Source organism: Lissotriton vulgaris, unplaced genomic scaffold (genome assembly GCF_964263255.1).
Source record: "Lissotriton vulgaris unplaced genomic scaffold, aLisVul1.2 SCAFFOLD_2730, whole genome shotgun sequence".
Taxonomy (NCBI): Eukaryota; Metazoa; Chordata; class Amphibia; order Caudata; family Salamandridae; genus Lissotriton; species Lissotriton vulgaris.
The window spans coordinates 264,790-287,965 of record NW_028252549.1 but is presented as its reverse complement, the minus strand read 5'-3'; the positions used below and the strand labels follow the sequence as shown (position 1 = coordinate 287,965).

At 43.7% G+C, this 23,176-nt stretch overlaps 1 protein-coding gene and 1 long non-coding RNA gene across 6 annotated transcripts; both read left to right on the top strand.

Annotated features, from left to right (window-relative positions):
* Nucleotides 1-1,770: 1,770 nt before the first annotated feature.
* Nucleotides 1,771-18,748, top strand: LOC147662113 (uncharacterized). The gene is made up of 3 exons (XR_015305979.1): nt 1,771-1,938; nt 18,128-18,296; nt 18,446-18,748. It is a non-coding gene; the product is annotated as an uncharacterized LOC147662113 (long non-coding RNA).
* Nucleotides 18,749-19,379: 631 nt separating this feature from the next.
* Nucleotides 19,380-21,314, top strand: LOC147662112 (uncharacterized). Of its 5 annotated transcripts, none has more exons than XM_086951105.1 (3): nt 19,380-20,024; nt 20,109-20,502; nt 20,737-21,314. In XM_086951105.1, the coding sequence occupies exons 1-3, from the start codon at nt 19,380-19,382 to the stop codon at nt 21,312-21,314; spliced, it is 1,617 nt and encodes a 538-aa protein (XP_086807231.1). The 5 variants fall into 5 exon arrangements, with proteins under 5 accessions (XP_086807231.1, XP_086807227.1, XP_086807228.1 ...); XM_086951102.1 differs by having other exon boundaries at nt 19,431-20,024; nt 20,109-20,365; nt 20,450-21,314; XM_086951103.1 differs by having other exon boundaries at nt 19,431-20,296; nt 20,354-20,998; nt 21,167-21,314.
* Nucleotides 21,315-23,176: the final 1,862 nt, after the last annotated feature.

Here is a 23,176-nt window from a genome sequence, read left to right as displayed (position 1 = left end):
CACAACAGGACCTCATTGCCCCATCAGCAATGCGCCACAAGGCGCGTTTGCAAAGTGGTGTAAAAAAGGGCGTGGCCTCGGACCACCCCTCAGCAATCCCACTGTGTGGTGCTTGCTGGAGGTACCTGGTGGGCTAGTTGGCCCCTAAGGACCCATAAGATGTGAGGGGACTTCATCCCCCAACCCAAAACGAGCCAGAAGGCGTGTTTTCAAGTGGGACAGGGAGGGGGCGGGGCCTACGGCGAGATCCAGCTTCGGTTTTCTATTTCTTTTTTTAGGAGGGGGCTGTGTGGCACGCCTTCTCTTAACATTTTTTGAGCCCTGGGGATCCCATCTCCCAGTGCCTGAGCATTTAAAAAAAAACAAGAAGGCCCCGCTTCCCTGGGCACTATTGGCCCCGGCGACCCCATCCCCCGGGGCCTGGCCTTGTGTTAAAAAAATTGCAGAAGGGGGCAGCGTGGCCTCACTCCCCTGGGCCACCTCTAGACCACATCCCCCAGGGCTGCCCTTCCATTAAAAAAAAGCAATAAACTAAAGGGGAGGGGCTTTGTGGCCCCCCTCCCTTGTCATTTCTGGCCCCAGGGACCCCATCCCCGGGGGCTGACCCTCAATTTGGGGGGAGCCCCAATGCCCCCACGGTCCCTGCCGGCTCCTCGCCTCCTGCCTGAGCCATAATTGCTTTTGGGTAAGGGGAGCTGCTAACATGCAGCTCCCCTTGCCCAAAAGCAATTCTGCTTTGCTTCTTGGAAGCGAGAGCAGGTTTCCTGCTCTCGCTTCCAAGAAGCAAAGCAGAGTTTACTAAGGCATGGCGGGAGACATTGCAGCTGGCCCTAGGGGGTGATACTCCCAAGGCCCTCAAGGGCTCTGGAATGGGAGCTGCGCGGCCCCCCCTCCCAACGAGTACAAAGCCCCTTGGAGGTGGTGGTCCCTGGGGCCCATGGTGTCACGAATTCACCCACCTGTACTCCGGTTTGTTCCTTCCTTGATGCTTCTATTACCCAACTCCCTCTGAACTTCACCAGAGAGGCAAGGATAGGATTCACTTGCCGCCCTGATCGAACCCCAGGGGAGGGGGGTATAGGGACGAGAGAAAAGAGAAGACACACTGGATTCTTGTAGACCGACTTGACAATTCAGTCGTGTAGAATGTCTCTCGAGAAAGACAAAGTGTTACTGGGCTTCAGTTTTCAGCTCGTGTATAATCTGATAAATGTACCCGATTAATCTGAACACCCTAAATCACTTCTTTAGGTCAAACATCTGCTTTGGAACTCTTAATTAGGTATACCTGAATTACCCTTGACCTTTTCTCAAAAGGATTCTTGAAACTAAAAGAAAGAATAAACAAAAAAAACACTACAGGTGCACTAATAATCTGTGATTGCTCAAATTAACACAAGAGTTACTGATTTCCTCTACAATATTTGCGCCATAATTTCAGATTAAATATATATAAATAATAAAAGCAACCAAGCTCTCTGTTCCTTTTCAGACTTCTAATCAGACTCAAGGTATTTACACAAATGTCCGTTTTACTTTAACATTCTTTACTTACTCAATGTCCTTAAAGTCCTTCGATTGTTTCAGGAAGAGTTTCAAAACGTTCTCTTGATTTATAGAAGGTCAAGAGGTCCACCACAGTTTTCATAAAGTTTACATTCTTACCGGTCTGTGTTCAAGCATGCTAACGCTTTACCATTCAGAGCGAGGTGTTGCTTGGCAACCCTTTGTTGATTCTCTTTTCTTTTCTCTTTTGCAGGAAATCGGAAACAGTGCCAAGAGAGGATTTGGAGCCGGAAATTCAGAAACAGGAAGGAACGTCTGAAATGTGCTCCGGGCAGCAAGAACACAGCCGAAGACACTGAGCGAAGACAGGGAAGTAAGCAGGGTGGAGCGTGGAAGAGCTTTGGATGATCTGCCATCCAGGTCCGGAGTCAGGTGAGTGTTTAGACACGAAGCGAATGCACGGGAACCAAGTGGGTGGGGTTTAAATAGCTTTGGGTCTCAGGTTTTCTCACGTGTGCATGTGAAGGTGATTTGGGCCTTAAATCTTTCCCAAGTAATTCACGTGTACATGCCAAGACCGTTTACACATGCAGGAAATGCCTCCTGCCCCCCCCAAAGGGCTTCGTATGTGACAGGGTTTTTCCGGATGCAAGGCATGGAAAGATCTGACCAATCTTGGAGTATGTACATGTGTTTCTGTTTCCAGGATTTTTCTGACGCATCATAACCCTTCCAGTCAATTAAATACTGTAATCGACCATGTATACGTTTTTTACCTATATTGCGATTTTCTTCATATGCAATATTGTCTCCAACTACAACAGAAGGAGGAGGGTTGTCTTTTCGTGTGGACGGGTGTAATGACTGATATTTTCCTACTTTTCTGGTGTTTCAGCTAGTTAGCTATAAAGTAATTACTCATCACAGTCCCTTCCCAGAATGCCTAACAACAAAACACCACATTCAGACTTACCTATCTGAGAAAGGAATAACATAAATAACTAAAGATACTATAGATCATACCTCTGAGGGTATGTATAGCAACGTCCTCCGACGAATCAGAATCAAATATCAAATCAGGTCAGCAGCGTCTTTCGATGATCAACGCGCACTTATGCGAGCAACGCATCCAGGTGCGCATCAATATCAAATCAGCAACGTCTTCCGACGAATCAATATCAAATCAGCAACTTCTTCCGGCGAATCAATATCAAATCAGCAATGTCTTCCGACTAATCAAATATCAAATCAAGTCAGCAACGTCTTCCGTCGTTCAGCGCGCACTTACGCGAGCAACAAACCCTGGTGCGAATCAGCAACAACTTCTGGTGAAAATCAGTACATACCTCTTATGCTATGTTGGGTTGTCTACCAGCAATTTAGGTATTCCTGCTTAGGAGCCGATTTCCCTTCCGTATCTACAATTACTCATTAGAGGGGAACTAGCACATCCCTCTGTAAGCACTTGGTAAAAAAGGGGCCCGACCTTCCTCCACAGAGAATAAGGACAAATTATATATTCTCCCATGTAGTCATCCCTAATCATGAGCAGCGTACCTTCCTCTAGCTCGGAGAGAAACATTCTGGATAAAAAAACTGGGTACACTGACACCGGGAGGGCTTAATGACCAGTACGAGATGGTGTGTTTCCTATGATATTAACAAAGCAGCAGAATATCTCTTGCAATATTCTTGGGTTGGTGTCATAGTGTATATTTATAAGAACCAGGTTGTTGGTTAAAAAATTCTTTAAACAGTATTTGTGTGTATACTTAATATAACCCTTTGTACAGGATTGACACTAAGTTCCTTCACGTTTTACTTTTCATCCATTTCACTCTTTCACTGTATTTCCTATCTAGACCGTTTCTTCCCTCCTTCTTTGATTCATATTTCACCCTATATATATCAGGTGCAGGTCATTACTACACCCCTTATTCACACGACCACCGTTTCTTCAGTTACACCTCATACGCATTTCCACATTTAACACACTTTCCACAGTTAACTCACTCAGCAGCATAGCATCTTCGGATTTTTACTACCGTTTTTCATTACTTATTTTCATTTTATATTTCATCTTTACGCCACGATTTTCGAGGCATGCAGTCAGTTATTTTTATAACGCATAGGCACTCCGAGGTCTTTGTACGTCCCGCTATTTGAAGAGAATAGTTCCGGACCCGATGTTTACACCGGAAGTAATTGGGAGGACAGAGGTCGAGGTACGCAAACGCGTCAAGGTAAGCTCTTTTGCCCTCATTGCGATCGGTTTGAATACCCGAGGAATATACCACTCAAGGATGGGTAGTTTACACATTTTGACTTTCTTTCACTCCTCAGCTGGCACCATAGTTCCAGAATACCTAATCAAGAGCATTGGGACACGATAACTCGCGTAGAGACGTCCGTTAACTGGGTAAGCCGGCAACTGCAGCTTCTTTGATAGCAGGTCTCGCTCTTGAATTTTTAACCGTTTAACCAAGCCTTTACTCTTTTACACATCTTTTACAGATTATATTTACATCGGTGACCCGACACGATTTTTTCGTGCGGATATTTGTACTAGTCAGGTAGATACAGTCAACATTATAAACACCAGGGCTTATTAATGGTCACCTATAGGGGCACCTAGGGTTTTGGCATGACTTTTAATTAGGAATCTTCTCACAATAGGTGGGTGTTGGTACTTTCTTTATCACATGCACTTACCATATATTCCGTGACTCTCGTTTACGTCACACACACATATATTTTCTGTTCGTTTGCACCTCTATTCATTGGAAATCAGTGTTAATTCTACTTCACACGATGATGTACACAATATTGTGAAACATGGGAATACATTATTATTATTATTACTTTTGCAGTGCCCAGAAACGGAACTGATGTGAAAGGTACAAATAACCAAGTCTGGATTCGCTTCTATATTTGTATTCCCCTGAAAAAGGGTCGGACATGACCCGAAATGCATTGGGAAATGTGATTTTTTCTGTTTATTCATTGATTGTTGTGTAATGGTATACAACAGAATTATTTGATTTCAAAGTGATTTTTTGGTTGAATTACTTTACGCATTTATACAACATGCTTGAATTTGAATATATGGACCTTTACTAAAAAAGTTTAATTATTGAAAACAATTGTGATCTTATTTTATTTGGAAAACAGTTGGGTTATTACAATATTGATTAATCGAAAAAATGTTCTGAAACCCCAGGGACATAGGGTGAGCTCCCGGCCAGACCTAGTCTCTACTAGGCCTCTACATAGCAGCGCACCTTCCCATCATCAGTTACCTGTAAGAATGGAATCACCCCTCCTTCTATACAACAGCACCTGGTTAAGGAGAACCCACACTCCCTCTTAGTGACAACAAACAAATGGAATTAATGCAAATTGGGGTCTTTATTACACAATGATGAAAGGACATAGAAAGAAATGACTTATTAATATACATACACACATATAGAACCTGAAAATAAAGGAATAATTAGATAAAATTAGTCATTCATGGAACACCTCACCATATTATTAGACATCTGCAATCTGAAGACAGGTCCGTCTCTCGTTCCCTCTTCGGTTGGGTCAGGACTCTCTGTTCCACAAACACGACTGCACCGTGATGCTTCACCAGACCGCCAAAACCACCAGACAGTCATCTCACCCTCACTTGGACCTGCTTTCACTAATATAGAATGTAGCTCTCTCTCGATGCTTCTAGAAGAACGCGCCTACCGTTCTCATGAGATTCCTGTACCTTTCCATACCTGGCACACAACAGCAGCTGGCCAAGCATTTGTTATGGCTCCAGCGCGAAGAGAGCACATTTCTCCGATAAGAACCAGTGCTTGCTGGTTCACTACTAGTGAACAACACATTGAAACTAAAACATTGCCTTTCACCTAAAGAGGCTTAGCAGGATGGTGTCAGAAAAGAACATGGCATCGCTCGAGCATAGGCCTTTAGGCCCGAAAAAGAGCGAAAAGCAGCATATAAGGGGACATAAAGCTGTCAAAGTCTATAGGCAAGCCCTACCAACTAGGTGAAATAAAGGTCGTGAATGGACAAAACACCATACATGTTCGAATGACAGCAGCATATACTGAGATGGTGGTGGGCAACGATCATAACCGAGCCAAAAAAGCACCAATACCTCAGTCACTACAACGGATCATGTGGTTTGAGCAAAGATACATGAAAAACTGGGTGGATCGCATATTCTGAGGGCAAAGTTAATCTCATTGAAACTGGATTCAAAATGTTATTTATGGGAAAGGGGCCATTGAACCTAGGTTTTAGTTTCTTGGGGACTTCAATCTGAATATTTCTGGTTGATAACCAGACGAGATCCCCCACTTTATAGGGTGGTGCTGGTGTTTTGTGTTTATCGACTGATAATTTGACCTTTTTGTTTATTTTTGGCTAAACTACGCTTGGCTTGTTTTTGAAATTCTCGCAATTCTGTTAATCTTTCGGTCACAGCAGGCATAAATCTGAAAGGATGGCAGGAATAGATCGTGGATGTAAGTCAGTTATAAAAAAGAAAGGGGAGCAGCCTAAAGCTGCATGATAGCTATTGTTGTATGAAAACTCTGCCACTGGTAGGACCTCATCCCAATGAGCCGATATAATGGAGGTTAGGCACCGAAGACTTTGTTCAAGGTATTGATTAACTTTTTCTGTCTGGCCGTCAGTCTGTGGGTGAAAAGCGGAGGATAATGCTATTTCAATTCCTAAATGTTTGCACAACTGACTCCAGAATTTTGAAACGAATTGAGGACCCCTGTCGGAAATTATTTTACTGGGAAGGCCATGTAGTTTTTCAATCTGGTTTAAGAACACTTCACTAAATTCTGTAGCTGTTGGTAGTTTTTGTAAGGGAATAAAGTGCCCCATTTTAGACAACAGATCCACAACTACTAAAATTGCAGTGAAATTATGGGATTTAGGCAAATCTGTGATGAAGTCCAAACTGATAGTATGCCAGGGAAGAGGAGGTATGGGCAATGGTTGTAGAAGACCTTTAGGGGATGAATGGGAGGACTTTTGTCGTGCGCACACTGGGCAGGCTTTTATATATTGTTGGACGTCCTGTCTGATGTTTTTCCACCAGAAATGCCGCTGACATAACTCTAAAGTTTTATTGACCCCTGGATGTCCTGCTGTACTAACATCATGATTCCAGTGTAATATCTGTTGTCGCAAGTTTTCCTGAGGGATAAACAGTTTATCCTTGTGGAAGAAGTAACCCTCAGATATGGTGTTTTGTTTCTGAGCTAGCCATTGCTGTTCATTTAACGTCTGAACACTCAGTTTAACTTGGTCTAAAAAGGTGTCCGCTTGTGTGACTGCCACTATTTTTTCAGAAGGAATTATACTTTATGAATTCTTTGTTTTTCTAACATCCTTTTCACAAACTAATCTTGACAAAGTGTCACATGGCGTTCCGTCTATGGCAGTGATACCAGACGTCCTGAAACAGATTCAAAATGAATACGGACCAGAACCTGCCTTAAATCTTGGTTTGAAATTACTAAAAGAGTTCACACAGGTTTCGGCTATATTATTAGCTAAAATTAAAGGTGAAGCAGCATCCGTGGCACTCTGCCAAAAACTAAAAGAACTTGATATTACTGAGCAACCATATGAACTTGTAAGAATCATTTAAAAAATCCTATGAAGACTTAGGCAGAGACAGTTTGGGTGGTAAACCAGTAAAACCTGAACTGACTGAAAATCCTGAAAAAGTCTTTATTAAAAATAATCTCACTACTCCTAAAAAGAATTGGGAAAAGACTAAACAGACACTTCCTAAAGGGAAGCGTTCTCAGTCCAGGGGTAGGTCTCCTCAAAAGGAGCACTCTGGAAAGTGGTATAACCTCAGGAATAGGGATAATTTGAGAAACCCTGATAGATATCAAGATACTGATACACGTTCCTCTCGTACCTTTCACAGAAATCGGAAAGAAAGAAGAGGACGGTCAGAACACAAGGAAGAACGCGTGAAGTCCAAAGACGATCAACACGTTCAGAAAAATAAAATTCAATTCACCAAAAAGTAAATAGCAGGTCTAAAAATCAGACATGCCGAGGATCTTGAGGACACAACTCAAGAACGGGGAGTGGGCTCAGACAATGCTAGACAGCGCAGCAGAAGTCACCATAGCTCGCAAGATCCTGAAGAAAATAAAAGCATTCTTTTGGGAGAAGCTATCTAAGGGTTATGACATTCTTCTAGCTGAAAAAGACTGGCCACCTGAATTTGTCAGGGAGTGCCCACATGGCGAAGAAATCATTATGCCAGCCTTCTCAAATCATGTTCTAATTCATAAAAAATACACATATGCCAGGAAATGGGCTGTTGCCCAGGCTCCAGCATTATATAAAAATCCTGTAAGGTGATTTTAACGCATTCCCTCTTCATGTCTGATAGTGATTGCCAATCTTCTGATTGGCTTCCAGTTGCGCCATCACGGTTGAGGCCCAGAATTGAGTGGGTCCTAAGTCTTTCTACTGCTTACTCCTCACCATAACTCAAAACCTGGCCTTCCATTGCCTAGTTGGGAGTGTCTAGTTTGGGTGAATAAAATACACCCTCATTTGGAGGGTGACCACTCAAATATAGTGGTGTGTAATCCAAATTTGAGGGGGACAGACCAAATCTTACCCACCGAAAATAAGTCCCTTGTGGTTTAGCCGTGCAAAGAACTGAATACAAAAAGGAGGGACTTTCTGGCTTTTTCCACTCACGAGGGAGTGGGAGGTCCAGCATAAACGGGGGGGCCGTCACAGTATCCAAGGAGTAGAGTTATGCCGGTCCTCTAATTGCAAAATCACAGACGGGCTCCCTAAAAAGGGGCACTTTACTGATGATCTTTTATCCAAAAGCCGTATGGTGAAGTGCAGGTGTGGGGCCAGAGTTGTGTATATGGACAGTGGTGAGTTAAAATAGGATTGGGAGTATCTAGCAAAAATTGGTGTTTATTCCCTGTATGTTAGCTTCTTTATTTGTCTGAATACAGAGAACTGTTGTCTGAAGGCCAGTATTAAGGGCTACATAAAATAACTGGACCCTGCTGTAGCGCCTATAAGCACCTAGATGTGGGTGTGTAGGTGTGACAAGAATCACCTAACCCTCTGAAACTTTGTCTCTTTTAAATACCCAAGAAATTATTAGCATACATTTATGTACCATGTAGAAGCGATACAAAGCTTACCTTCGAGGTAAGCTTTGTATCGCTTTAGAATGACTGAAGGCATGACTGACATAAGTGTACATTGAATGTGTGAATGAGTGTGCCGTACAGCAGAAAATAAACGACTATAGTATCAAGCCTCTTGGGAGGACTTTCGATTTGCTTTTATCACAGTTTATCCCTTAAGCCTTATCGCCTGCCTCTGAGGGCGTTAACAAACAAGATTAACGCCCGCAAAGTATGTTAACTGCTGTTAAGTAATCGTCAAGAAGGAGGGAGAATGATCAATTGATCAATTGATCAATCGGACACTATTTACCACTCAGGAGGGTGGAAGGTCCAGTATCAGCTTGTGCCCGTGTCAAGTACAGGTAAGAAGGGGGGTTGCTGAACTGTTCCTTTGAAAAAAGAGGAATTAGGTGTAACTGGCGTGACCGGAGGTGTAGATGTAACACCTTTGGGCATCCATTTTGTTGGATGTATTTGCCTCACACACCCATAAGGGTGTCATGCTTCATCATAGGCGTTGCTCCTCGTCGGGGAGGCGGTGCAATCCCCGACGGGCTCACCTCAAAGAGGGACTCTTTGGCGGAGATCTTTTGTATCCAACTGCCTTACGGTGAAGGGCGGGTGTGTGGGTGGGGTAGCAAGTTGCCTAGAGGAGTGATTTAAAATGTAGCAGGGGGTGCCGGAAACCACTTTATTCTGGGGGTCCCCCTACTGCAATTAAAAACGTGAATCTATCTCGCTAGGTGTCAACAAGTTAGGTATAGTGACCCTAGATGAGACTAGAGGAAAGATTGGTCAACATGTTTCTCGTGTGTGGCTGTTCGCCCGCGATTCATCAGGACCTATTAATGGTAAAAACTACATTTAAACAACATGCTGGTGCCTAATGGTCAGGGATTAAATGCCACATGAACGTCTCAGCGGTGATGGGTAGGTGAATCCGTGTGGACACTGGAAGTTTGAGCCATATCCAAAGGTCCAACCCCGATGTACCGACCCGCCGAACGTTCATGTGGCATTTAATCCCTGACCATTAGGCATAGGATTGAACCACAGAGGTAAACCACACCCACACTACACACATGACACCAGCATGTTGATTAAATGTAGTTTTTACCATTAATAGGTCCTGATGAATCGCGGGCGAACAGCCACACGCGATAAACATGTCGACCAATCTTTCCTCTAGTCTCATCTAGGGTCACTATACCTAACTTGTTGACACCTAGCGAGCTAGATTCACGTTTTTAGTTGCAGTAGGGGGACCCCCAGAATAAAGTGGTTTCTGGCACCCCCTGCTACATTTTAAATCACTCCTCTAGGCAACTTGCTACCCCACCCACACACCCGCACTTCACCATAAGGCAGTTGGATACAAAAGATCTCCGCCAAAGAGCCCCTCTTTGAGGTGAGCCCGTCTGGGATTGCACCGCCTCCCCGACGAGTTGCAACGCCTATGATGAAGCATGACACCCTTATGGGTGTGTGAGGCAAATACATCCAACAAAATGGATGCCCAAAGGTGTTACATCTACACCTCCGGTCACGCCAGTTACACCTAATTCCTCTTTTTTCAAAGGAACAGTTCAGCAACCCCCCTTCTTACCTGAACTGCTGTTAAGTGAAAGAGCCAAAGGCGAGGGAATGCAACGAGGGGACAGACAATTAACAACTGTTAATGCCAGACGGCATGTTAAAAACAAGTTTATATCCTTTCTCCCTCATCATACCACACCCAGATAGGCACACTCTTACTTTCCGGTCGATGTCCATGCTTCTCACTCTCACAGGGCCTATAATGCAGACAAATGACAGTATTGGTGGCAGCATTCTAAGCATGCTGATGAGTTGAGCCGATCTCTTCACAGTGATGGCTGAAGAGCACGTGCTGATTGGTTGAGCCGATCTCTTCCCAGTGATGGTGATTGCTGAAGAGTGCGTGCACTGTGATCATGTTTCTACGTGCATGAGAATCGGGGATGAGTTATCAAGTGAAGTACAGCTGTTATTTCAGCTACGTTTTCATAATATAAATTGAAAATATAATTATGTAAAAAGAAGTATATTTGGGGTTTAAATAGGGCAAGCCTGTCTCTGTATCGCCAAAGAAAGGGAGGCCGGGACGTGGGGGAGGGGAGACTTCACGACTTATGTCTAACACAGCGCCTCATCAGAGCACTTAGCTCCTTGTAACCCGGCTTAGCTTCATGGGTAGAGGGGTGCATGTCTCGGTGTTAGTCAGGGTTTGGATAACTCCAGAATTATGCGATTTACTCTTGTCAGATGTTCCAAGAGGTCATCATCCGTCAGATATAGGTCATCGACACAGGACAATACCTGGTCATTAAAATCTATTACTAGCTTTGTTACTCTGTCTGAAAACAGCCCGGGCTATTCTTATCAAAATCTGAATTGCGATCTTGGCGGTAGGGCTGAGGAAGAACACCCATTTCAGTAGGCCAGTTTTGGGGACCCCAAAGATCTTTATTATCAGGACCTTAGTTTTCTCTCCATTGAGTTTGTGAAAATTGGCCTGCATCCAGTATGCAATTTTACTAAACCCCATCTGGAGAGCAGATGTCTCAGACACCCTCTCCATAGAGAGAGAGAAGACTATCTGGGTGTCGTCAGCATAGGAGAACAGGGACAGCCCGCCTCCTCTGTAATGTCAGCCAGAGGTCTGACATTAAATAACAAAGGGCTAAGAATGGAGCCATAGGGTTCCCCGCAGGGAGAGGAATGAGTAACAGAACTGGCCGTTGGGGGGAGAAGACCTGGGACGTTCAGTTGGCGAGAAAAGAGATAAGCCAGTTGAGTGCCGGCCTGGTAACACCCAAAGATCGCAAGGCTTTCACTAACACGGTGTCAGACACCGTGTCGAAAGCTGCTCTCAAATCAAGTTATATGAGGGCCATCGTGTCTCCAGAATCTAAACGGTGTTGCAGCCTTTCCATAACTCCAAGAAGGGTAGTTTCAGTTGAAAAGCTGGCTCTAAAGCCAACTGAGATGAGTGTAAAAAATGTTGTGACTCGACAGACTGAGATAGCTATGAATTAATGTGTCTTTCTGGGATTTTCAAGAAGGCCAGGAGCAATGAAATAAAAAACAAAGACACACAATTGATGGACGGAATGCAGAACAAATGAAAACATTCACCCCCAGTCAAAAGATCTGGGTTAAATCCATCATTCTTTTGCTCACCATGCCACCCAGGTTTAGACCTGGCCATATGCAAATCAGTCTTGACCCTGTGCCTCATGGGAACAGACCAGTCTGAACTGCCAAGCCAGGTCCTCCCTGGACTGGAAACATGCATCCTAGGACCCGTTTCGGACTTTCAAACCCCATCAGCCAGGATAGCTTGATTCCAGTGGCACATTGAGCCTGTGACCCACGTCTAGGCATACTACCGGCGCACTTAGGGCGAGAAAGCAAAAGACACACAATTGATGGACGGAATGCAGAACAAATCAAAACATTCACCCCCAGTCAAGAGATCTGGGTTAAATCCATCATTCTTTTGCTCCCGATGCAACCCCAGTTTAGACCTGGCCATATGCAAATCAGTCTTGACCCTGTGCCTCATGGGAGGCCAAGCCAGGTTCTCCCTGGACCAGAAACAAGCATCCTAGGACCGGTTTTGGGCTTTCAACCCCCATCAGCCAGGATAGCTTGATTCCAGTGGCACAGTGAGCCCGGGACCCGCTTCTGGGCATACCCGGCGCACTTAGGGCGAGAAAGCAAAAGACACACAATTGATGGACGGAATTCAGAACGGGACTGTTCCCATTGGGTGCAGGGTCAAGACTGATTTGCATATGGCTGGATCTAAACTGGAATGGGATGGTGAGCAAAAAAACGATGGATTTAGGCACAGATCGCTGTACTGGGGTGAATGTAAGACATTGTTATGCAATCTGTCCATCAATTGTTCTTTTTGCATTTGTCACCCCAAGTGGGACGGGTATGCCCAAACATGGGTCCCTTGCTCTCCATGCCACTGGAGTCAAGCTATCCTGGCTGATGGGGGCTGAAAGCCAGAAACCGGTCATAGGATGCTTGTTTCCAGTACAGGGAGGACCGGCCTGGCAGTTCGGGCTGGACTGTTCCCATTGGTTGCAGGGTTAAGACGAATTTACATATGGCTGGGTCCAAATTGAAATGGCATGGTGAGAAAAAAAACAAAAGGATTTAGGCCCAGATCGCTGTACTGGGGTGAATGTATGACATTGTTGTGCATTCTGTCCATCAATTGTTCTTTTTGCATTTGTCACCCCGAGTGTGACGGGTATACCGAGACGTGGGTCCCGTGCTCTCCATGCCACTGGAGTCAAGCTATCTTGGCTGAGGAGGGCTGAAAGCCCGACACCGGTCCTAGGATTCTTGTTTCCATTCCAGGGAGGACCTGGCCTGGCAGTTCGGGCTCGACTTTTCCCATTGGGTGCAGGGTCAAGACTGATTTGCATATTGCTGGATCCAAGCTGGAATGGCATGGTGAGCAAAAAAACTATGGATTTAGGCCCAGATCGTTGTACTAGGGTAATTGTATGACATTGTTCTGCATTATGTCCATGAATTGTTGTTTTTCCATTTGTCACCCCGAGTGGGACAGGTATGCCCAGACGTGGGTCCCGTGCTCTCCATGCCACTGAAGTCAAGCTATCCTGGCTGACGAGGGTTGAAAGCCCGAAACTGGTCATAGGATGCTTGTTTCCAGTCCAGGGAGGACCTGGCCTGGCAGTTCGGGCTAGACAGTCCCAATTGGGTGCAGGGTCAAGACTGATTTCCATATGGCTGGGTCCAAACTGGAATGGGATAGTGAGGAAAAGAACGATGGATTTAGGCCCAGATCGCTGTTCTGGGGTGAATGTATGACATTGTTCTGCATTCTGTCCATCCATTGTTCTTTATGCAGGGAGCAATGAAATAGGCGGGTAGTTAGCCTTCTTCAGAAGAGGAAGCACCATTGCATGTTTCCACTCTGGAGGAACAATTGCCTCCTGTAAGGTGGCATTCAAGAGTTCCATGATTATTGTGAGTGAAAGCGACTCAAGCTGCTGGAGCACCGAGATCGGAAGAGGGTCACAGGGTGAGCCAGATTTAATACTGGCGATGAGTCGTATAAGGGAGTTCATATCTAATGGAGCCCACATTTCCAGTTTATTAGTGGATTCAGCGATCCTGTTGTCTATGTGAGAGATCGTTCTGGCTGCTTGAGGGGATGTAGGTGCTTGCTGAAGGGGGGTACCTGGTTTTATGCCCTTCATTTCAGAGTGTATTTTCTCCACTTTATGGACGAAGAATCTCTCCACGTCTTCACATTGTAAACCATTCAGGGAAGGGGGAGTAGATTGTTTCCGATCCAGAAAGTTCTTTGACCATTTTAAATAATGTCTTGGAACAATTCAGCGCACCAGAGATGGTCGAGGAGACATATTCAGTACGAGCTGACTTACAGAGAGTGTGGTATTCTCTTTTTTCCCTTTTATATGCGAGTTTGTTGTCAGGCGCATAGTTCCTCCTTCAGCATCCTTCCAAAGCTTTGCATTTGATTTTCTCTGTTTTTAAATTCCCTGTGAACCAAGGGGCAAGGGTGCGGTGATTGTTCACCTTCTTAATAAAGGGAGGAAGACAAGTATCAATGGCATGTAAAAGCCACTTTTGGACGACACCCCAAAGAGTGACAGACATTTGTTTGGTGATAGCAGCGTTGGAAGACAGAATCTTATTGAGAGCTTCAATGTCCAGTTTTCCCCAGTTCATAGTTGGTTTCCTGATGCTAGGCGCGGCTACAGGTGAGTTCACTGAGATCTCGAAACGCAAGCCGATCGCAAAGTATTCAGACCAACATAAGGGAAGAGCTGGTGGGCTTGTTGGATAAACTGGAGAAAATAGGGTCCAGTAGGTGGCCGGCCACATGATAGGGACTGGAGTTGCAAAGTGCGATATTCAACGCTGGCAGATCAGAGATAAAAGAAGCGCTATTAGTACATGCAGAGTCATCCAAGCGTAAGGTAAGGTTGCCCAAGATGGAGAAGTTGGTGGCATTTAAGAGAAAAGGGGTTATTAGGTCAGGAAAGGATGAAGCCCATGGACCGGATGGCCCAGGGGAACGATATCTAGTAAGCCTGAGAAGGTGAACTTAGGGGTCAGGGCAAGCTTAAATAAAGCTGCCTCACAGCTCGTAAATGGCAGGTCTTCAAATTTGCACATGTAGGACTTTTTATAAATTATAGCAATGCCACCACCTGTCTTGGAGTCCTTGTCTTTCCTGACTATAGCATAGTTAAACAGTAAAGCTGCAGCCACATCAGGGCCAGAGCTCATGTGCAGCCATGTTTCAGTAAGAAACATTGCGTAAAATACATAGTAACTAGTAAATCCAGTATTTGTAAAGCGCAGTTACCCGGAGGCATCCTGGCGCTGGGGGCCATTGGGAAGATTAAGCGAGCTGCATGCGTCCGATCTGGGGTCATTGAGTAGGGGTTAGGCAGGACGCTTGCAGCGACTAGAGCGCTTCCCGGAGGGAGAGTGTGGCCGAACAAAATGGCCACCCGGGCAGGAACATCCCCTCAAAGTACAAGTGCAGGAAAAAAAATGAGTATAACACACTCAGTAAAGCAGAAAAATAATGCAACTGCAAGCAACAAAACTATAAGCATCCCTAAACCTAGAAAGGCAGAAAATGGTTTTGGCAGCCACCAAACATGACTACCCTGTCTCCCTCCAGGAATTGTGGTAACAAATCTATAGCTCTTTCGCTCAGTCACTCGTGCTTTCTCTCAGAGAAATAAATAAGGAATACACAGCGGACCTTGCAGGCAAGTGAAAACAGAGCTTTAGTACTTCTTAATACTCTTAAAGACAAAAACTTGTCTGCTTCTGTTTTTATTGTATATACCATCTTTGTGTTTTTTTCATAGACTGTGCTGTATCTTTTTGACATCCCGGTCTGCAGCGGGACTTCTCCGATTGAGCAGAGTAAGTCTTTCAAGCCCCACATCCAGAGCTGTAGGGGCAAATTAACAGACTAGTTGTTGGGAACCTGTTTTTTTATTTAGTGACTTATGTGTAGTCATCACAAACATTTCTCCTGCTTGGGGATTTTAATTATCATGGAGAAGATTTTCTAGATATGGAAGTAGCAAAACTGTTATCAGACTTAAAGACTTGAGGACTGCAACAAAAGATTACAGGCCCTACTCACTCGGCGCGCCACAATCTTAGACTTAATCTTCACCACCTCTACTGCACTGACTTGTGAAGCCCATGCCTTTGACGTGGACTGACCACTCATTAATCTTCACCACCTCTACTGCACTGACTTGTGAAGCCCATGCCTTGACGTGGACTGACCACTCATTAATCTTCACCACCTCTACTGCACGGACTTGTGAAGCCCATGCCTTTGACGTGGACTGACCACTCATTAATCTTCACCACCTCTACTGCACGGACTTGTGAAGCCCATGCCTTTGACGTGGACTGACCACTCATTAATGTTCACCACCTCTACTGCACTGACTTGTGAAGCCCATGCCTTTGACGTGGACTGACCACTCATTACTCGTCTTTCAAATACCTAAAGCTGGGTTGCCTGAGAAACAAGACCTGAGCAAAAGAGTCTCTTGTCAATGGCAGCGCATTATTCCTATTGCTGAAAAATTGAATTTCTCTGTAACCTCAAAGGAACAAGACATACACCACACCTTAGCGGACTAGTGTAAGGCTTTAAATTCTGCCTTTGATAACATTGCTCCTTTTAGAACGCATTCTAATAATTAACACAGGACTCATGCCCTTTGGTATCCTACAGAGCTGAGCCCGGAAAAGTCACTATGTAAAAATCTAGAGTGGCATTTAACTACCAACCCTTGCGACAGAGATCAGACACCTTTATTGCGCTCTTTTTTTTAGGTGCTAGATTGTTGGCTACTGTGTGGCATTTCACCAATTGTTCCTTCACGCTGAGTCCTATAACTAATGTCAATCGATTGGGAGATGCGTCTGGTTAACTGAATAAAGCCGAGAAGGCCTTGGGTCCTAAAGGATAGATGGTCCCACTTGCATACACAACTGGCAGGCAGGAGATGCTGTTTACTCTGTCGCACTCTCACATTGCATTTATTCTACGCGCACCAACAGCCTAAACACAAACTTGATGTTAGCGCAAAGTCTGGGCACATGTATAGAAATGGAGCATTACATGGGTGTGTCAGTAGGACGCCACTCCACTGACCATGATGCAAAGATCTCATCAGGCTATTGATCCTTACAACAGGGTGCATTGCCACCACCGCTCTAGCTGTTAAACCCATGACAGTCCTCTGCCTTAAATGAGGGCACACTTGGTGTGACCCTCCAGGTCACAGGACCGGTCCAAGACCCCTCATAGTCCCTTGTTAGAAGTTGCACAGTACTGGGGAGGCAGAAAAATCTAATGTTATTGTTTTGTAGTAGATTTATCCCAGTAATGTGCAATTACCAGTTTGGCGCCATTGACTGGGGAGTTGCCACAAGGAACAGATTCTTCTGCCTGTCAAACCACATGCCATTCACTATTTCACAATGTTTTTCTTCTTTTATTTACCACTTGTTTTAAGCAGGTGGTAGATATATGCATGTGGTTGGTTGGGGGGCGATGGGTGAAGCAGGGGAGGGAAGGGTAAAGAAATGTCCAACAAAGGGAAGAATTGTGTGTTTCCCCCAGTTTGTAAAAAAACAGCATAAGTCTTGGCTGCTTCTGCTGCACCCAGAGTCTTGTGCGTCTTTTCAGTCTAATTTTCCTGTCTGGACAAAAATGGTGTCCTGTTTTTCTGCACCCGGTACATCCAGGTGCAGAGAAACCTAACAAAGGTTAATCAAGTGGAATACAATGAACACTTGAAAGTACGCCTTAATTTCATTGCCCTCGATTTATACTCTGGACCATAGTTGAGGGATATGTCTAGGCATAGTCCTCGCAATACACAACAGATTTGTGTGCGGCAGAGGCCAAAACTGAAAAGTCAGGATACTAGATACAAGTAGGTGGTAACTCAGGGCAAGGGAAAAATGCCTGTTGTCCATGGAGGGGAATTTCCCGTCCCAGAAATCTAGATTAAAAATTAATTAATAGTATCCTTTTTTAAATATCTGTTTTGGTGCCTGTGCATATGACTTTAATTTCTGCCTTTGGGATTCAATGTTACAAGTCCATAGGGTACATGTATCCTTTGTGAGCTTAATAAAATGTTGAAAATTCTATAAATCCTCACTCCTACATCCAAGTACTCTCAGGCTACCACTCTACACTCGGCTCTGTCTGAAAAACAGCTCACATTTTCAAAATTCTGCAACTCTGCATTGATTTGGCTTGTAAATTATATTTTTGGAAATTTTCATGTATTAACTGTTTAATTTTAATATTATAGGTGATTGAAATTACTGACGAAGAAAGCAAGATTTAGCACCAGGCAACTGAAGTCAGTGCCATAAGAAGGATTATTTTGAAAAACTGAAGGACATCCAGCCTTCTACGTTTAAACAATTTCCAAAATCTAGGTGTGGCGAGGAAGTGGGAGCTGAGGAAAGTACTATACTGTAAGTGAAGTCTCTAATTTAGTATTTCATTAACCCAGAGCAAAGCCATATCTGTGCACAGAATAACGTTCATCTAAAACATCATGTAATTCCAGATAGGAAACACACATTGCATAAAAGAAAGTTATAACAAAAGGTTTCTTCTGCAGACCATCAAAGAAGAGACGCTGAGAGAAGACTCCGAAGCTGACACGTTAACAACCGAAAGATTGGAAAATTACCTTTGTTCAACAACCGTTTTTAACCAGTTACGCAAGCTTGAGACTATCTGCCTCTGGGTAGAAAACCATGAGACACTCTGCTCACTCTTGCGAAAACCTTACAAATACACCACTTTATTGTGTTCATAACCATCTCAGATTGTTTCCTTTTTATTGTGTACTGTTCTGTAATTCTATGTAAATTGCCTCAACATTATCTGCTGTGCGTGAATGATATGTAAAACTGTTAAAGATAAAAATGGATTAAATGAGCACAGTTGCGCTATGGGTAATGTAAATACATCTTCGTCTTCAGAACTACAAATCTTTACCTTACACCAAACAAAGAAAGGGTAAAAGGAACTGATGTTCTGCAACTGGTGATCCACAATAGTACTGTGCATGTTCTAACACCCTCAGTTACTGCCATTACTTCAGTGCAAAAAGGTACTTCTCAGTTTAATCATTAAATATCAGACTAACACCTTATCACTGCATTGTTAAGAACCTATACAAATAGATTTGAGAAAAACTTCAGTCACAAAATAATTTGCTGCCGGAGAGGCAATAACCTAAAGACTATTATCTGCTAGAAACATTTCGACAGGTGTTACAGGGCTGCTTCAAGACATAGTTTGCTCAATTCAAGTGTTAAGAAGATTACACACAATTTCTTTTAGAGATAAATGCTGAACATTATCTAAACAAGCCTGACTCTAAAATCGGGTTCCCTCTTACCGTGGCATATAAGTAAGAGAAAACTAATTGCAGAGATATTAACACTAGGTATACACCTTATAAAAATACGGACTGTGAGACCAAATTCAGTGTTCAAAACCACCTCAATGAAGGCAAAATAACCTAATTTGGGGGAAAAAGTTACATGTGCCAAAAAAGACACAGCCATAAATCTTATCTCACAGAATTTGACAGAATGCATACTGGGGGAATCCACTCTCAGTGCAAAGTATGCCAAAAAAGTTTCAGGCGTAAATCTTATCTCACTGAGCATATGAGAATCCACACTGGGGAAAACCACTCTCCGTGCAAAGTATGCCAAAAAAGTTTCAGGCGTAAATCTTATCTCACTGAGCATATGAGAATCCACACTGGGGAAAAACCTTATCAGTGCTCTGAATGCCAGAAAAGTTTTAGTTTCAAAGCGACTCTAAATGAACATGCATTAACCCACTCTGGGGAAAAACCTTACCAGTGCGCTGAATGCCAAAAAAGATTCTGCCGTAAATCTAAACTCACTAAACATTTGAGATCCCACTCTGGTGAAAAACCTTATCAGTGCGCTGAATGCCAGAAATGTTTCAGTGACAAAGGAGGACTCACTCTACATACAAGGACCCACACTGGGGAAAAACCTTATCAGTGCTCTGAATGCCAGGAAAGGTTTTGTAACAAACAAAGTCTTTCTCGACATGCATTAACCCACTCTGTGGAAAAACCTTATCAGTGCTCTGAATGCCAGAAATGTTACAGTGACCAAAGCAGTCTCACTCGGCATGTAAGAACCCACATTGGGGAAAAATCTTTTCAGTGCTCTGAATGCCAGAAATGTTTCAGTGACCAAAGCAGTCTCACTCGGCATATCAGAACCCACACTGGGTATAAACCTTTTCAGTGCTCTGAATGCCATAAATGTTTCAGTTACAAAATCAGACTCACTGAACATACAAGGACCCACACTGGGGAAAACCCTTATCAGTGCTCTGAATGCCCTAAACATTTCAAACTTAAATCACTTCTAACTGCACATTTGAGATTCCACACTGGGGAAAAACCTTATCAGTGCTCTGAATGCCCAAAACATTTCAACCGTAAATCAACTCTAACTGCACATTTGAGATCCCACACTGGGGAAAAACCTTATCAGTGCTCTGAATGCCAGAAAAGGTTTAGTTTCAAATCGACTCTATATAAACATGCATTTACCCACTCTGTGGAAAAACCTTATCAGTGCTCTGAATGCCGGAAATGTTTCAGTACAAAAAGTAGTCTCACACTGCACAGAAGAATCCACACTGGGGAAAACCGTTATCAATGCTCTGAATGCCAGAAATGTTTCAGTGAAAAACACTTTCTCACAGTGCATATAAAAACCCACACAGGGGAACAACCTTATCAGTGCTCTGAATGTCAGAAATGTTTCATAAACAAATTCAGTTTCACTAAGCATATAAGAACCCACACTGGGGAAAAACCTTATCAGTGCTCTGAATGCCCAAAAGATTTCAGACTTAAATCACTTCTAACTGCACATGTGAGATTCCACACTGGGGAAAAACCTTATCAGTGCTCTGAATGCCAGAGATGTTTCAGTGAAAAAAACAGTCTCACTCAGCATATAAGAATCCATACTGGGGAAAAACCTTATCACTGCTCTGAATGCCACAAATGTTTCAGTGTAAAAAGCAATCTCATTCAGCATATAAGAACCCACACTGGGGAAAAACCTTATCAGTGCTCTGAATGCCACAAATGTTTCAGTGAAAAAATCAGTCTCATTCAGCATATAAGAATCCATACTCGGGAAAAACCTTATCAGTGCTCTGAATGCCACAAATGTTTCAGTGAAAAAATCAGTCTCATTCAGCATATAAGAATCCACACTGGGGAAAAACCTTATCAGTGCTCCGAATGCCAGATATGTTTCAGTGTAAAAAGCCGTCTCACTCGGCATATAAGAATCCACACTGGGGAAAAACCTTATCAGTGCTCTGAATGCCTAAAATGTTTCAGCCAAAAATCTCATCTCACTGAACATGTGAGAATCCACACTAGAGAAAAAAAATTATCAGTGCTCTAAATGTCAGAAAAGATTCAGAGGTAGAGATGGTTACAAGCGCCATAAGAAAACACACCATTAAAATAATTCAGTGCTCCAAGTGCCAGAAAAGAATCAATTTTAAACGCAATCTTACTCTACATGAGCAGATGCACACAGGGGATAAAACATTACAAATGCGGTGAATGCCAGAAATTCCTATTTGATTGGCACAGCCTCACTAACCATAAGCGACTCCATACTGATGAAAAACCTTATGAGTGCTCTGAATGCCAGAAAAGCTGCAGAGAAAAACGCTATCTCACCATGAGAATCTCCACACTGGAGAAAATCCTTATGCCATAAAAGCTTGAATCTGAAAGACAGAGTTATGCTTCATGAGAGATCCCACTCTGGGGAAAAACATTATGAGTGCTCGAAATGCAAGCAAAGTTTTGGTCACAAATTACTTCTCACTTGACATGAGCGAACTCACACGGGGGAAAAATGCCTTATGTGTGTTCTGAATGTCAGATAAGGTTTAGTCTCGAATACAATGTCACTTCACAAGAGAGAATTCCCACTGGACTAAAGCCATATACAGGAGGGGAAAGCCAGAAACGTTTTACTCAGAAAGGAGATCTCACTAAACATGAGAAATGCATCCACACCAGGTGAAAAGTAAGGCGTATCTTGAGTTGCAGAAAAGCTTCTAACAACCTGACTTTACATGAGAGAGCACATATTGTAGTTGCAATAGGATTCATCAAGAAACTCTTGCAGGATAACTTAGGCTGCCCGCATGCAACCTCCAAAGAAATTTCAGGCCTGGAATTATTTTTTAATTGCAACGAATCCACAATTTGAGTATCTGAAAGTTACAAAACTCTCAAGGTCTTTACTTAACACAGAGAAGTGTTAGTGCTTGAAAAAATCAACTAATTGCCATAAAAATCACAATATTAATGTCTTAAATTTTACTCCACCCAAAATGTTTCTACTCACCCTTGTTTCTTAACATATGACTGGTATCTATATTTTCATGGTAAGATTAAGCCTATGCGGAGTTCCTCAATGAAGAACTTCGCAAAGTGACAAAAAAACTCTGGCGGTCTACTCAGATTTCCGCAAGCATCGGAGTGCGTAAGGGTCATGCCGTTCGTGGTGATTTTGATCTCCTGTTGTTTGTCCCGCCCTGTAAAAATAATTGCGAAAGGCACCATGTGCAGCACAAGAGGGTGCAGCTGCTTCTACTCAAGCGGCAGCTTTGTCAATGCGAAGGAAGGTTTCTCAATGCGAGTGGTGTGACCGGCCACGACCACTTGCATTGAGAAATCCGACGACCCGCTTTGAGAAATCTCGCCAGGAGGTTGATTTTGCTCGCCAACTAGACCATGGCGAGCGCGAGCAAGGAAAAATCTTATCAGGAGGTGGATTTTCCTCGCTCCAGCACATAGCGTTGAAGAGTGTGAGCGTTGAAAAAAACTTGCTACGCTCCACGGAGCGGAGATTTTAGGAACTATGTGAGCTCCGCGGAGTACGGAAAACTCTACCAGCGGAGTTCACCACCCAAAATGAGATAATATACAACAGCAGGAAAACATAACACACCAGTTACTTGCCTTCGATAACGCTCTTTCTGGTCGATACTCCTTTACCTGCAGATTCCTCACCTTGTAAATATTTCCCACACACCAGACTGGGTCCTTCAACTTTAAAGCAGAGTAGGAGACAACATGCAGCTCAGTGTCGCCGTCATTCTGCTACAGAAGTGACAAGCGGAGACTCAAAGAAGCACTTCCCAGGCGCACTAATAATAATAATAATAAGGGAAGTTTGTAGAGCGCCTGGTTACGCGCAACGGCGTGTCCCCGCGCTGTAGTGAGTGGAATCAACAGAGTCAC

Bases quoted from the DNA above. Each gene is read 5' to 3' on its own strand.
- LOC147662112 (XM_086951101.1), top strand. From the start codon at position 19,380: ATGTGCCAAAAAAGACACAGCCATAAATCTTATCTCACAGAATTTGAC. The intron at 19,797-19,877 runs GCTGAATGCCAG...AAACCTTATCAG, and splicing joins GTGAAAAACCTTATCAGTGC to TGCTCTGAATGCCAGGAAAG.